Genomic DNA, 15,240 nt, shown 5'->3' with positions numbered 1-15,240 from the left:
CTAAATACTATTTTCTATTTATCTCCTTCCTTAATTTAAATAAGGTTATAGGCTCCTTTTAGATTAAGAGCCGTAAACCATTTTACAGTAGCTAGCCTGTTTTTAATTTCGGAGATCAGCGGTAGCGGTATTTAATTTTTAATAGTAATCTTATTAAGTTATCGGTAGTCGATAACTAGTTACAACTTCCCGTTTTTCTTTAGTACAAATATCACAGAGTATCCTACTAATAAATTAGAAACTTAGATATATTCTTTTTCTAGTTATTTATCTAACTATTCCTTCAGAATCTTAAGCTTTTTTTCATTAAGGTTGTAAATCTTATAGGTCTTAGGTTATTTTCCATCTACCAACTTAATACAGTAGTCCTACTGCAAGTATAGTAGTAACCTAGTATTTAATATTGCCTTATATAGTTTTCGGAACTTCCTATACTAGCGAGGTATTTTGGCGAAAGTATTGTCGAGTTCTCCTAATTCCTCCTTTTCTTATACTTTACTTAGTGCATTATTAAGTACTACTAGCTTATCTTTAAATTGTATTATAATTCTGTTGATGCAGATGCGTTCTGCTTTCTTACGTCGTCTATTATATTATAGTAGTACTAGTGATTTTTCTTTAAACCTAACTGTTTTTGTTTTCTTTATAGTTAGCGCAGAGGATTCTAGTTCTTCCGGTGGTGCAGCTTCGCCTTTTCATTCTCTCTAGTATAGTTAATATTCGGGTATATCCTTAATATCCTAATAGACCTTCTTAGTCTTCCATTAGATAATAGGGTTATTATTAAGTAACCAAGGATAGCCTAAAAGAATGTTATCTTTTAGTATATCTAGAATATTAAATTAGATATTATAGGTATTCCCGTTAATAGTTACGGGGAGATAATTAGTCTTATATTTAATAAGTCCTTCTTCTATTTCTGCTCCTGTAATACTTATGATTTATAGCGCTTGTTCCTTTTGTTAAATAGGGATTTATAGTTCCTTAATTAGTTATAGCGAGATTAGATTACGATCTGCTCCGCTGTTAATATACGTAGTAACGGTATTATTATTAAGTTATGTATTAATTCTAAGTTTTTTTATTCTAGTTGTCTTAACTATGTCGATTTATATATCCTTTTTCTAGTTAGGATTATAGTTATCCTTAGTAATAATATTAAGGTCTTTGATTATCTATTATTATGCTTATTACTGTTAGAGTTTTTAGTACTATTGATATTTATTAGTGTTGATTTCGTTAATATAGTATTTATAGAAGCGTTTAATATCCTTTTTATAAGTATTACCCTTATTATAGGTTTTAAAGTTAAATCTATTATAGTATAACCAATGTTAGAGTCGGATATATTTTTCCTTTTCTCTATAATACTTTTTATAATATTCATCCTTATATTACAGGGGGTTATTTTTAGGACAGGCTTCCCTTTGTATATACTATTCTTTAACCTTATGGTTAAGGTATTATCTATATCCTTAGTTAGGGTACTAATCTAGATTAATTTCTATGTAAATTTTATTATATAGGTTTCCGTATTAGATCTAGAGGTGCTAATTATAAATCTTTTGTTCCTAGTGTTCTTTACAGAGTATTTTATAGTATTATTTTGCTATTAAATACCTACAGTCTTCCGTAAATAAGGTATTATATATAAGCTGTATTTCTTCCTATTTAAGAAACTAATCTCTGGTTATAATAGGGTAGTAGGGGTTTGCATTAGCGCATTCCGCTAACCCGTCGTTACTTAGCGTTTATCACTAGGTAATTCCATGCTATTTAAGCATCTGTTGGAATTCGCTTAAGTCGTATATTTCTGTCCCTTCTGAGTCGTGGTCAGAGGGTTTCCATCCACAGGGGTGATTTAGTCCCTGGGGTTCTTATGATCTACAGTTTGCGTATAGTTCCGAGATATTAAGGTCGGTGTATCCTTAATTCTTCCTATGCTCTTCTTTCTATTTGTAGATAAAGGTATTTTCTTATTCCTTCTTTTCTTCTGTAAGTGGAATATTAAGGGCTTTAGATTATACCCTGTCAGCTTTATATTCTTCCTAAGTTATAGGGGCAGGTTAATTACTATTAACCTTATCTTTAGCTTCTTCGGAAGTTATAGTATTAACTATAATTTATTTTAGCTGCTTTTTCTTAGGTACCTTAGGGTACTACTTTATTATTTCCTTTTCTTCCTTATGTATAAAACATTAATTATTATAGCAGCCAGTCTAACTAAGTAAGTTATAAGGTACGGTTTCAATAGTGTTAATCCGAACCTTGTTAAACTTCTTATTCTCGTGGGTGGATTTTCTAGAATTATTAGGTTTCCCATGTTTACTCCAGCAGTCCTTTTCCTTATAGCCTATCTTACCACAGTAGTTACATTTGCCCGTAAACTTACAGGTGTTAATAATATCCAGATCCATTAGTCCTGGTTTCCCATTATTTAATAAGGCTAAGTCACGTTTTTTACTTTAATTAGCATAATATTAAAGGCGGCGGTGCGCCTTGTTATTTCCTCCTTTTTCGGCTTGCTTTTTTTTCCATTGTTTAAATTATCGGTTATTAATACAACTAGCCTTTTTAGAGAGTACTTCAAACGTGGCCGGAAGATTATCTTATACTAGTTTATCTTTTACTTCTGATTTTAGTCCTTAATAATATAATATCTTCTTAGCTGCGTCTTTAAAGTCTGTTTTAGCATAGATTTGAATAAACTCGGTAGTATATTTAGTATATACACCTTGTTGTTAGAGTTTTAGTAGTGCGTTTTCTACTTCCTTCTTTTTATTAATCTAGCCGAATAGCGCCTTAAGTTGGTCTTTGAATTCTTTATATCTGTTGAAGAGTGCGTTAGTGGTGGCCTTTCTTTTGGCTTAGTTGTATTACTTGAAGTCTCGAAGGTATGGTTTAAACTAATTCTTAGGTCCTTTAATAAGTTAGCTTCCTGTGACGCTAATTTATTATTCCGGTAGGGCTATAGTAGTTGGAAAGTGCCTAAAATAGGACCTTATGTTCGTAAGGAATCCCTTGATTTTTCATAGGTCCCTATTGAATAGTATTAGCAGAGGTGGCTTAATGATCTCACCTGGTTCCTTCTTGCGGGGACCTCCTTGTTAGCCTTAAGCTATAGGTGGTTGCCCTTGTTATTACTGTTAAACGTTAAGTCGTCTATTAAGCGTGTTAATAGTATTTTGTTAGTCTCTGATAGTTTATTCTATATAGGTAACTAAGGCTTTAAGGTCTAGGAAGCGCTATTGTACTTTAGCATCGTTGGCCGGTGGTTGAGGGGTTATAATTCCTTTTATGTTAGGATTTATGGTTTCGGTAGTTTCTTTAAATAAGTCTGAAATTTCAATATTACTTCCGTATATGCTCTAGACTTCGCTTTTTTAATCTGTTCCTACGTCTAGTATATAGAATTCAACTATTTAGTATCTTTATAATAATATTGCCCGTGGTCTAAGGTAACCTCTGAATAAGAGTTGTAAACGTATAATAAGCTAAGCTCCTATAGTGTTAGTATAAGAGGAATTCCTAAGGGATAAACCTTGTACTAGGTTTATGTTAGCGGATAGGCTAGGCTGGACTAGCGGGCAATTAATAAGGATAAAAGGGGTTTGTTTACACAACTAGTAGATAATACTTTATAGGTATAATTAAGCGTTGTTCTATATTTACAACTAGCTATTTAAACTTATTCTAAACGAGCGTTATAAAATGAATATATAGTTTGGAGCTTACTTAAGCTTACTTGTCCTAGAGTAAGCTGGTTTCCTAAATAGGAAGTGGCTTACTTTAGCTTACTCGTTGTAGCGTAAGCCTTACTATAATTGGGTCCTCGGTCTATTATAGTTCCGGGGTGCCTTACCCTGTAGGCCTATTGTTGTAACTATAAAATGTGTTGGTTCGTAACATAAAGGATAAACCTTAGAGTAGTTTTATAATTTATATTAGTAAAGTAATTAAGTTAGTAAATAAGTAATCTTATTACTAGCTAGTAATATAAATAAAAATAAATATTTATATTCTAATTTAATTATATTATAAATATTATAATAATAATTAGCTATTTAAGTATTTTAATAAGTAATATAAAGTAAACTTATATATTTAGTTAACCTAGATAAAATTAATATATAAAATATTAATCCTTCCCTAGATTAATAAATAGTTTATTAATCCGCTGTTAAATTAAGAAGTTATATTTTAATCCTTTCCTAATTAGTTAAAGGATTAAAGTTAATCCAGTCCAGGCCAACCTATTGGCCCGTTATCGCGACCTTAAGAGTCGGGTCGTGACAAAACGTAAAGATATGTAGACAGATATCCTTACTACTGCACGCGACGTAGTGGAAACATCATCAAATAAGCAGCCTGTGAGATTCAGTATAGACCACTCTATTACATCCTTTCTAAAGACTTTTTAGATTGTAGATAGCTGTGTATTTACAGATATACTTATAAACGATTGGACATGTTCAGATGAACCGCTTTGATAATGGAGTATGGAGCCAGTCCAGACTCGCCCAACTCAGATCCAATCCCGCTTTGCTTCACCCCTCCAAATGGGACCTGGTCGTTACAGTCTTGACTCGAGTTGATCCAAACCATACCTGCTTCAAGTTTCCTGGCAACTCGGTGAGCCCGCGTTAGGTTTTCAGTGAAAACAGCGGCTCCAAGTCCATATTCCGTATCGTTTGCCATTTCCAAGGCCTCGTCCTCAGTCTTAAACTTAACGATAACTGCAACAGGACCGAAAATCTCTTCGCGGTATATTCTCATTGTGGATGTGACCCCTATAAAAACCGTAGGGGCGATAAAGAATCCTTTGCCGTTGCCAACAGTTTTTACTGCACTCCCCCCTGTTATTACACTGGCCCCTTCGCTTGTACCGATTTCGATGTATGATAATATGCGATCGTACTGTGCCTTCGATACTTGAGGCCCCTGGAAAGTCCCTTCAGCAAATGGATCCCCGACCTGCATCGACTCCACTCGTGTTTTGAATGCCGCAAGAAACTCATCATAAATTCCTTCTTGAACCAGAATGCGGGAGGTCGCTGTACAGATCTGGCCGTTATTCCACATAACACCGCCGTGCGCCCATTTGACGACTTGATCCAGTTCTGCGTCATTGAAGACCAGCAATGGGCTTTTGCCGCCAGTCTCTAAGGTTATGTTTTTCATGTTGAGGCTGGCATATTTCATAATCTCTTTTCCCGTAGCAGTACTTCCTGTAAATGCAATTTTATCAACGCCCATATGCTTTGCTAGAGCAGCGCCAGCGACTCTGCCATGGCCATTAATGATGTTGATCACGCCTGGTGGAAATCCAGCCTCCTTGACAAGGCTTGCGAAATACAAGATAGACAGCGGAGTCTGTTCAGCCGCCTTCAAAATCACGGTATTTCCGCAAGCTAGAGCAGGGCCTAGTTTCCACCCAGCCATCTGGAGAGGATAGTTCCACCTAGTGAGATCAGTAAAGCTGTGGCTTCTAGGTGGGAATAGTCTCAACAACGTCGATTCGAAGCTTTACTTACGGTATTATTTGGCCACAGACGCCAATCGGCTCTCGAATTGTGTATGCAAATTTTGCGGGGCCAGTTCCCAAGACAGATCCATTGATTTTATCTGCATATCCAGCATAATACTTGATCACTGCTGCAGTGGCCGGGACATCTTCGCCGACAGAAACACTGTACGGCTTACCATTGTTCCATGTCTCAATGGTGGCAAGGGTTTGCAGGTTTTGTTCAATTAGCTGACTTAATTTAAGCATCAGATTGCCCCTTTCAGTGGGTGAAATCTCGCTCCAGCTGGGATCTTTGAATGCTCTTCGTGCAGCCTGTACTGCATGATCAACGTCTTCTTCAGAAGCAGTATAAACAGAGGCAATTATTGACTCGTCGCTGTACACTATTAGTACATGTTTTATATCCGTCAGAACAAAGAGATGCTATGCAAAGCCAAGAGACATACGCCGGATTAAACACGTCGAGCGTTTCGTTGTTTGAAGACTTGACAAACTCATTGTTGATAAACAGGCCAAGAGGTTGAGTGTATTTGTGGCCATTTGGCGCCGTGAGTTCTTTAAATAGATCTGCCATCTTTAAATTACCGAAATTTGACATTAGGTTGCAAATGTTTGAGAAGGAAGAGGCCACAAGATATATCTAGGTCTCATATGCCCATGCATTTTGCTCTATCACATAAACTGGAGCTGTTACGCTAATATCGCGATGCATTGCCGAAGCCGTATTAGCGCCCATGGAGAAGGCAAACATAGGTGCCTACGGAGTGGAGTTATTTCTAAACTACCTGCTAGATCTACTGGCCATACTTCTAATATTATTACCTGAAAACAACCAAGAACGAAAGGCGTAGTTATCCACAAGTCAGACTCTTTGGGTAATCGCCTTATAGTTTATGCTATTACTGAGCACACTAGTAACCCAGACACCCACCCATTTGCCGTGAGAAGCCACGGTTGCCGAACTTCCAACGAATTATTCTTTGAGCGACATCGGATCGGAGCACGTACTTGGTGCCTCTGGCGTTGTGCCGCACTAATGGCCAGAATCAACGCAGAATACCAAGCACAACCTCACCCACGCATTCAGCCACCCTAAAAGTTAAGCATCATATAAATTCTAGCAAATTTTAAATCCAGATAATTCTTAACTATACTTACAAAAGATTAAGCAGTGTACGTAAGAGTAAATATAGCTTTAAAGCCATACAACATAATGAGGTGTTGCACTCTGAATCCGAGCCGGAGTGTAGGCGCGAAGTTTGTTCTTAGTTATCAGTATGGTCCCTTTCAAGCAGAACACATCGTCATATAGTCTTCCGATGCAGAAATGAGAATTGGAGGCATTATTCTTCAATAAGAAACCCACAATTGGAACAGGCTCCGGCTCATGAAGGTTCTGGGATACTGTCTACTTTCGAGTCTATACTACAACAAGGCCCGAAGACCTTGAGAAGATTGTGTGATCGATGCCCAGCGGGCATCTAGATCTTCCATTCTCTCCGTAGTGATGAGATATTGTTCTGGGAACCATGAGCTAACATCCCTCTTTAAGATCATTTCCGCTGTCGCTCTACCACAGAGCCAGGCGTTCACCATGCCGTACCCATTGTACCCAGCACTGATCCACTCAGCTGCAGAATGGCTACCACTGGGGCGATCAAGTGCTGCTTGTGGGAGCTTCCCAACCAGTGGAAGCCCATCAAGTGGTGTGCACATTATGCCAGTCCACGAAGATTTTACTTCAAGTCCCCGGGGGTTATCTCCTGCTGAAGAGGGGGTTTTCTTAAGGATGGATGGTAAAATGCCAACTAGGTGAGCCTTTGCGACCACGTTTTCGTTCTCATCTGAAGATTCGCCTAGTTGGGAGAGATATGCATCTTCTCCGATATCCCCTCCTCCAAGAAATACATCGCCCGTCCGTGCATTTTGACTTAGGTAGTCGAAACCGTTCTCGAAATAGAAACTCCAAGATCTCCGGCCGTCCAGGGCAGGATATTCCGGTCCAGGTGCCTGTACTGTCATCTGACCTCGTCGTGGGAAAACGAGACCTCGAAGGCGAGGGAGCAAATGGCCAACATGACCTTCAGTGCAGTGAACAACGTGCTTTGCCTTGATGCAGCCTCTGGGTGTGTTGATAAGGTAAGGGTACTCATTGGATTGAACTCTCGTAATTGATGTGGCTGGTGTATGTTGTTCGACCGAGAAACGCTCATGATATTTTTCGAGCAAAGAGCTGAATATTCCCAAGATGAGCCGATATGGCCAAGCAGCTCCTGCACGGCCAATGAGTGCGCCAGCTGCATCAATTAGGCCATACTTCTTGTTTCACGTTAGAAGATACCGGTATATGGACGCATATAACGTACCTTGGTGGCCTCTTCTGGCCCACAAATCCGCCATTGGCCTTTCAGATCAGGAAATGCTTCTTCAAATTGCTTAAGCATGGCAGTCATATCATTCATCTTTGTCTGGCTCAATATTGCGGAGACGGTTTGAACCTCTCTAATCTCAGAGTCCTCGAATACACGATTCCCGAACTCTCGAGCCGTAGAAGCTATACTTTCGAAGTGGGAGAGCGAAAAACGCACCATCTTCACAGCTACATCATGGCCGTATTTTCGCGAGAGTCGATCGTAGTCTTGGACAGCAACACATCTTATGTGTCCGCCATTCCGCCCAGTGGCACCAGAACAGATGCCTCGAGCATCGAGAACAGTGATGGAGATTTCATCGTCTTCTTTTAGTAGCCACTGCGCAACGCTGCATCCTGTGATGCCAGAACCAAGAATGACCACATCTCTTGTTTCAGGTAGGGCCTCTGATTGTGCAGCTTCCACGTGGGGATGAGAGGAGGATTGCCAGAAGGATGTGGTCGGATTGGGGGCCGGTAAACCGGGGTCCGCCATCAGCCGTTGAAGTTTGTGGCCTGTACAACATTAGTTCTAATAATGACGACTGTATGAGATTTTAGCCAATCCTTGGACCTATCATTGTATATCACAGAGTCTGTTCACAGACTTTGCTCACAGAGTTTCAGCTTAGATTTGACAGTAACACTACTGAATATACCTGGAAGAGCTTACGGTAGATCATATAGCTATCTAAATCGTTCCTGCATTTCTGAGTAAGGCCGCACTAAACACGCGGATACACAAACTCATGGAGGCTACCGCGATAATTTTCCTAGATCGGCCAAATATTGGTTGGAGGCGATGCGGGGGAAGACGTTATTAGCCGATCTACTCCGTAGCAGAAGTGGCAAGATACCACTTCCGCCATTATCCAATAGATAAGCACGTCTCCAAAACTCATCGCCATGATTTGCCCAAGTAAGACTAGTATCGTTGTGGAGACCCTCTCCGCATAACAAGGGCTACTCCAAGGATGTTGCCGAGAACAAGAAAAATTGGCTCGTGAAGCAAACGCTGACACGCTAATCTTCATCATCTCGACAGAATGCGGGGAGATCGGTATAATCAAGAGGAACCTTACTCTCGGTAACGGCGGAAATCTTAGCAATGGCTGAAGCTGGTGGATATTGCGTTTATCAGAAGCGTTGATCTGCTATCGAATAGAACAAGATTTGGAGATAGTAATCGCCATAATATTCCTAAATTAGACTAATGCATCTGTGGATACTCGATACTGCAAGACTAGGGAACTGGATCCGGGGTATAAGCACAGTCAGTCCCATAAAAACCATCCTGATACCTCCTGTTGCATGCAACATGCAAGCATGTCGACAGCCAACAACCACTGCAACTGATCCAGGGATAAGCAGGATCAGGATCTCTTATATTTAATTGAGCCCCTGCATCCCGAATCGTAACTTAGTCGCTATTGTTCCCTAGACTCAGAAATAATACCTACCCTACATCGTGCTCGAAAAGAGCCTGGCGTACAGCTTCACGATGGCCTCCGAGAAGAGGGACTCAATGACTATTAGTCAGAGCCATGATTCACCAAGCGAAATTGCTCCAAAAGCTCTGTCTAATGATGAATATCAACTGGCACAGCTGGGGTACAAACAAGGTATCCGTCTTCTCATGATGATCTGCTTTTGGAAACCTTCTAACATTCCGAAGAATTCTTCCGCACCCTGGGGCTGTTTGAGAACTGGGCAGCGACATTCACCGTTCGTCGCCTTAACCTCTACCTAAGCGAGATAAATTCTAACAGCAAGGCAGACTATGAACTTTATCTCTGGCATTCCAATGATGTTTGCCTTTGTGATGTCCACTGGTGGTCCTGAAGCGGCGTTTGCAAACTGGACAATGGTTGGGGGCTTCTCATTCATTGTGTCACTAGCTATGGCTGAGATTGCCTCCGCCCTTCCTGTCGCTGGTGGTATCTACTACTGGAGTTTTTATCTCGGTGGCAAGAAATGGGGGCCGCTTTTGAGTTGGATGACTGCTGTAAGACCCCATCCCCTTCCAAACTCACACATTCAAAGCTGACCATGTTCTTTCGTGGAGTGGTGGAATTGGGCAGGCTGGATAACTGTTCCTTGCGGTGTTCAACAAGGCGCAACAAACTTTCTCATATCTGCTCTCGAAATACAATATCCCAACGCAGAAGTTTTGACGAAAGGATGGTTTTCTTGGATACTAACTTCGGTGGGCATTCTGATCGCTATGCTTCCAAATATCATTAGCCCACGAGTCTTGTAAGTTCTGGGTGAGCCCTTAGACCAGCATGACTTACTAAGTTTGTATAGGCAACTCTACTTCCGTTTTGCCATTCTAATATTCTTTTCTCTTTTCTTTGCGTACTGGATATGGTTTCCAACAAAGGCAAGCTTCGAGCATCTTCTTTTAATATACTTCTACTGACAATTTGCATCTAGGCCAGCGGAAATTTCCAACCATCGTCCGGGGTGTTTCAACATTTTTTTAACAACATCAATGAGGGTGACAAAAAGCAAGCTTCGGATGGATACTGCTGGGTTATCTCGACACTTTTCGTAAGTTTTTACCCATAGAGCTTGGCATTCTAACTGTTACTGATGTGGATTTTGTGAAGGGAGCGTGGATATTCTTTGGGTATGTTCTCACACCCCGGCGCCTTTGCATCACAAATTATCATGTTGTTTTCTAATAATGCATTACAGTTATGATGCGTCTGCACATTTAGCGGAGGAGACAAAAGAGGCTTCGGCAGTCGTGGCAAAGGGAATGTGGATGGCAACACTATCTGGTTGGCTTCTCTCTATCCCAACCTTGATCCTTATTCTCTTCTGCATCCAAGACTTTGATGGCATCATTGCCGGTATGTTTATTATTTTCTTCTTCAAGGACTATCCACTAACTTTGAGCTCAGCAACGTACGCGAACAACTGGGCTGAATATCTTATGCAGCTCATCGGCCCTGCAGGTTCCACGGCTATCCTTGTGCTATTGTGGATCGACAGCACCTGCGCAACGGCATCGGCCTTTATGTCTGCACAGGTACCATCAATCTTTTACATTTGACTGTGGCTTCAACTAATTTCTTCCAGCGCGTAACATATGCCATATCTCGTGACAATGTCTTACCTTTCTCACGATACTTTCGGAAACTAACCTCTACCCACCGAATGCCCCTCCATGCTGCCTTCCTTGTCGCCGCCATCTCTATTGCCATCTCTACCGCTGTCATTGGTTCGTCTGTTGCATTCTCTGCTATTACGGCTATGTCGACTATTGCCACCAACGTCAGCTACCTCTTCCCTATCATAGCCCGCCAAACCGTTGGAGCTGCGGTTTTTGTACCGGCCAAATGGAATTTGGGCCGGGCTAGCGCAGTTATTGCTACAATCTCCAGTGTTTGGATTTGCTATCTCTTTGTTGTTCTATTGTTGCCGCAGGTGTATCCTGTTACTGGAGTGAGCTTCTCCTTCCCCCCGTGTGTCCAATGTAACTGACAAAATTTCGAAGACGACATTGAACTATGCACCGGTTATGATTGGAGCTATCACTTTAATTTCCTTGGTGGGCTGGATATTCCCATTCGGACTTGGTGGGAAATATTGGTTCAAAGGCCCACAGACGACCATCACGGATGTAGATGTGCTGGAGGCCACGATACCAGAAATGAGCTAAAATTTGACTTTGTATTACAGATAGTGTGCAAACATATGTCGTGTTATGTCTTAATAAATCCCTTTTTTGCATTATTTGGCATCATGCATCAAATAATCAGTGGTTTCTAATGAGATGGTGATTATAACTTCTTGAAACCCTACCCAAACATAGTCTCACACTCCATTTCGCGAATAAGATCAATCCAAAAAACTTCTTCTCCCATATCAAGACGTCGATACATCTCCTTGATGACTTGTAACATTAGATCAACTGGCCGTGAATGAACTAGTGACCGGAGGGATGCCAGCCGGGAAATTGTGAAGTCTCGTAAATCCATGACATGATCATGCTCTAAAGCCGAACCTGCTTCGAGAGATGGTACATAATCATCATGCTGAATGGGCCCTTGAATGAAGGGAGATGGTATAGCCAGCGACCCGGCGGCGACAAATATTAAAATAGCTTGAACAGACCTTGTGCCAGATGTAATCGGAATCTGTTGTAGGCGATCAAGTACGCTAAACCCGAGAGAGCGTAGAAACATGTCATTTGAGGCGGCATTGGACAGCGAGTTCCACCATTCGGCTATCGGATTGTTCTTGGGTCCTAACGGAGGGCAGCCAGCAGATGATATGCACTGTTGACGGTGCCGTAGAATGCCGGAAAACTTGCGATATATTTGATATAGGCTACCAAAGAGGTATGCCTCCGCGAGAAGAACGTGGTGGTGTGATGGCGTGTTAGGATCTCCCGAATCATCGATCTCCGCGATGTCTGGCAATGCAACAGACCAGAGAGCTTCTTCTAGTTTCGTAGCGTCTTGGCTGAGTTTCTTGTGTTCGAGTAGGCCAGCATCAGAGCGATCATCAACCAGCCTCAAGGACCGGATAACCTTTGTGACTCGACTGAAGATAGCTTGGATAGGTGATGACACCCCAGTCCATGGGTGTGGAGTTATACGAGGATTGGTGGACTCTCTTGCTTCTATGGTTGCCATATTGGGACTTTCTTCCGCCGTGACAGCCTCTATGTCGGAACTGAACTCTACTTCATCACTGACTATACTAATAGCCATTTCCCAATAGATGAGAGCAGACTTGAAGAAGTTGGCCATTGATTGATTGTTCCCTCTCGCGGATATTGCATTTGATGAGATGGCTCGCTGGGCAGCATGGAAGTGAGCGATGCCGATATCCTTCCCATCGTGCCATGCTGTACTCAATCCTATGAGGAATATTGCGAATAGGGTGTCTTCGCGGACTTTGTTCGTTTGTTTTAGACTCTCTGCGATGCATCTCAAGGCCTGACTCTGGTATTGAAGAGCGATAACCTTCAGTTGTGGCTTCTCGTCCGCTAGTCTTGCCGCAGAACCGCTCAGCATTGCATTGAATACAGGCGCAGAGTACGAGAAGACTTGGGAAACATATGACCGAAACGGATTAAGTTCTGAGTCAAAACTGGAGAAAACCGAACAGACGTTCTTGAAATAATATGTTGCCAAATCTGCTGGAAGGTGGCTAATGGCCGGCGGAATAGAAGTCTTCTTCCATGGGACAACTGAAGAAGTATCTAGCCACTGGTAATTGTCCTGGTATTGCATCACGCCCGACAATGATGGAGCAGTGCCTGCAAAGTCCACGGAGCCCACGGAGCTATTCTTGTCCAACAAATAGGCCGGGCCATGACTATTCGGGAGCTTGTAAGATCCGTTTGCGATCGCCGATATTGGAGTATTCTCTTCTTCGTCGGGCACAGCATTATTCTCAGTTGAGGAACACGATATTATATCTGAGCACGTTTGTCGAAGACCACTCTCAGTTGAAGGTGTGGGTTTTTGAAGCGGAGGGGAGCCTTTCGGATAAGTGGGGTGGAAGGTAAGATGACTGTTTAGTGCTGGTCTTGAGGATGTGTTGCATATGAGGCTTGGATCTGGTGCTATTAGAGTCATAGGAGAACGAGGTTGGAAGTCACGTCAAACCTTTTACGCTATTGAACACCTCGTGCTTTGTAGACCATCGTATTATCATGCCTGGATAACCCGGACATGGTAGCTTTCTTGAAACGCAGCGGCCGCAGCTGGGTTTCGCTTCATCGCATTTTACCTATGTGTGGGCCACCCTTCAACTGATGTGCTCTGGAGTTTGGAAGTGGGTCAAACTGGAAGAGTGCTCACGAACCTTGCTGGATTTACAACGGGCGCAGCCGCTAAAAGTTTTGTTGACCGGGCGTCTTTTGCCAGGTATTGGAGGTGCTTGCCGATGAATATTGGTTGCCATACTAATCTTTGAAGGATTCAATCCGTGCACATCAAGCTTAGCGATAACGGAAGAGTAATCAAGGGAGGTCACGAGATGAGTGTCAATGGATAAGGAAATATGAAGGGTTGGCTTAAAGGCGCCAGAGCAAGAGGCTAAATCTCTTGTAGAGGTACCCTATAGGCTTGAGCATATCAAAGAGGCTGTTCGTCATAGAGGTTGCTGGGCCGTGATTGTCAGTAAGCATGGAGATGAAGTAGATAGAGTTGGTTCCCTCGATGGATATCCGCCTTGTTGCAATCAAACTCTCACCCCAGCGGGATAACAGGGGAAACTGCTTCGGAACAACCTAAGACCGATGGACCAATCACAGTCAAGCAGACAAGCCTCATGTAGGGTTTTGAATCTAGCCACAACCAGCTAATAGAAATCTATACCATTCTACGGAGTAGTAGTCTATTACAATTCAAGAAGATGCAAAAGCTCACTTTGTCGCAGATATCTTTACAGTACGAAGAGCCAATTGTTACTAAAACATCAACATGAAGTTCGTATTTAAACAAATAACAAAGCATGGTGAGTTTGTTTCAGCTACACTGCATACCCTGTCCACCAATGGAGCCCTAGAACTGTCTTATACCTAGATCTATACCTAATACGAAGTACTCCGGGCGCAATTCGTCACACCGCCATCAGCCGAATCAAAGCGTTGAACCCAGAGAGGAACTAAGTTTTGCACACTGTATAAAAACTGTGGGTTATGGGTCACTTTTGCGTATTCGGTCGTATACGAGTAATAGCTTCTACTGTGGATATTTACAAGTAAAAATGTTTTGTGAAAGAGTATGACAAAGATTCTCAGGCTTCGTTCTCCTTACACCAAATGTATGTTTCCCTTTGCTATGTCGCTATTGTGAATTGTAATTTTACATTGATGCAAAAGGCAATTTAATAAGGCTACCCAGCGAGGGAAGTGGTCGTATTTTATCCGAAGTGCTTACGAACACGCGTCTCTCCTCAGCTAACCTGCAACCGTCTCAATATAACAAACATGTGCACGGAACGTGAAGAAGTGATATAGAAGGTTCTCCGCGTCAGCCCAAGTACCCAAATTTCCCCTACAAAGAGGCATCAAGCTTGAGCTGCCGTCAAATCAGCTTAAAAAGAAAGATGCGGATTTTGCTTTCTTTTTCTCTCTAAATGTACAACTGTTTAAAATACTGAGCCCTGAAGAAGTGAATTGTCCTGGATCATCATTGATGAACTTTCTTTATACGGGAGATGAAACACCTCATGGGATTGGCAATTTGCAAACGACAGTTACAAAACCACCGTGGTCCCCACAAGTCGAGAGACTCTTCATACATCGGCTAAACAATCGGGAGCTTCGACTTCG

At 41.9% G+C, this 15,240-nt stretch overlaps 4 protein-coding genes across 4 annotated transcripts; 1 reads left to right on the top strand and 3 right to left on the bottom strand.

The window, feature by feature from the left end:
* Positions 1 to 4,452: 4,452 nt before the first annotated feature.
* Positions 4,453 to 6,101, bottom strand: M431DRAFT_102019 (hypothetical protein; the record flags this gene model as incomplete). The annotated part of the gene is made up of 3 exons (XM_024911378.1): positions 4,453 to 5,461; positions 5,535 to 5,903; positions 5,974 to 6,101. 3 exons carry the CDS (start codon positions 6,099 to 6,101, stop codon positions 4,453 to 4,455), a joined length of 1,506 nt encoding a protein of 501 aa, XP_024767255.1.
* A 767-nt stretch (positions 6,102 to 6,868) lies between these two features.
* On the bottom strand, positions 6,869 to 8,589 carry M431DRAFT_157240 (hypothetical protein). The gene is made up of 3 exons (XM_024912966.1): positions 8,512 to 8,589; positions 7,894 to 8,453; positions 6,869 to 7,846 (listed from the first exon to the last, which is right to left on the bottom strand). The coding sequence occupies exons 1-3, from the start codon at positions 8,516 to 8,518 to the stop codon at positions 6,953 to 6,955; spliced, it is 1,461 nt and encodes a 486-aa protein (XP_024767254.1). The 5' UTR covers positions 8,519 to 8,589; the 3' UTR covers positions 6,869 to 6,952.
* An 849-nt stretch (positions 8,590 to 9,438) lies between these two features.
* Positions 9,439 to 11,607, top strand: M431DRAFT_526068 (hypothetical protein; the record flags this gene model as incomplete). The annotated part of the gene is made up of 9 exons (XM_024920661.1): positions 9,439 to 9,559; positions 9,613 to 9,662; positions 9,715 to 9,942; positions 10,003 to 10,193; positions 10,374 to 10,490; positions 10,638 to 10,795; positions 10,847 to 10,974; positions 11,025 to 11,390; positions 11,443 to 11,607. The coding sequence occupies 9 exons, from the start codon at positions 9,439 to 9,441 to the stop codon at positions 11,605 to 11,607; spliced, it is 1,524 nt and encodes a 507-aa protein (XP_024767253.1).
* M431DRAFT_514323 (hypothetical protein) lies at positions 11,501 to 14,111 on the bottom strand. The gene is made up of 3 exons (XM_024920204.1): positions 13,767 to 14,111; positions 13,568 to 13,691; positions 11,501 to 13,518 (listed from the first exon to the last, which is right to left on the bottom strand). Exons 1-3 carry the CDS (start codon positions 13,863 to 13,865, stop codon positions 11,747 to 11,749), a joined length of 1,995 nt encoding a protein of 664 aa, XP_024767252.1. The 5' UTR covers positions 13,866 to 14,111; the 3' UTR covers positions 11,501 to 11,746.
* Between the last annotated feature and the right edge of the window lie 1,129 nt (positions 14,112 to 15,240).

The sequence above is a fragment of the Trichoderma harzianum genome (genome assembly GCF_003025095.1).
Source record: "Trichoderma harzianum CBS 226.95 unplaced genomic scaffold M431scaffold_40, whole genome shotgun sequence".
Taxonomy (NCBI): Eukaryota; Fungi; Ascomycota; class Sordariomycetes; order Hypocreales; family Hypocreaceae; genus Trichoderma; species Trichoderma harzianum.
Note: the sequence above shows the minus strand (reverse complement) of the source record. Positions and strands in the feature narration are given on the sequence as shown.

Bases quoted from the DNA above. Each gene is read 5' to 3' on its own strand.
- M431DRAFT_514323 (XM_024920204.1), bottom strand. From the start codon at position 13,865: ATGGCAACCAATATTCATCGGCAAGCACCTCCAATACCTGGCAAAAGA. The intron at 13,692-13,766 runs GTTCGTGAGCAC...GCCCACACATAG, and splicing joins CCCGTTGTAAATCCAGCAAG to GTAAAATGCGATGAAGCGAA. The intron at 13,519-13,567 runs GTTTGACGTGAC...TAATAGCACCAG, and splicing joins GGTGTTCAATAGCGTAAAAG to ATCCAAGCCTCATATGCAAC.
- M431DRAFT_157240 (XM_024912966.1), bottom strand. The intron at 7,847-7,893 runs GTACGTTATATG...ACGTGAAACAAG, and splicing joins GGCCAGAAGAGGCCACCAAG to AAGTATGGCCTAATTGATGC.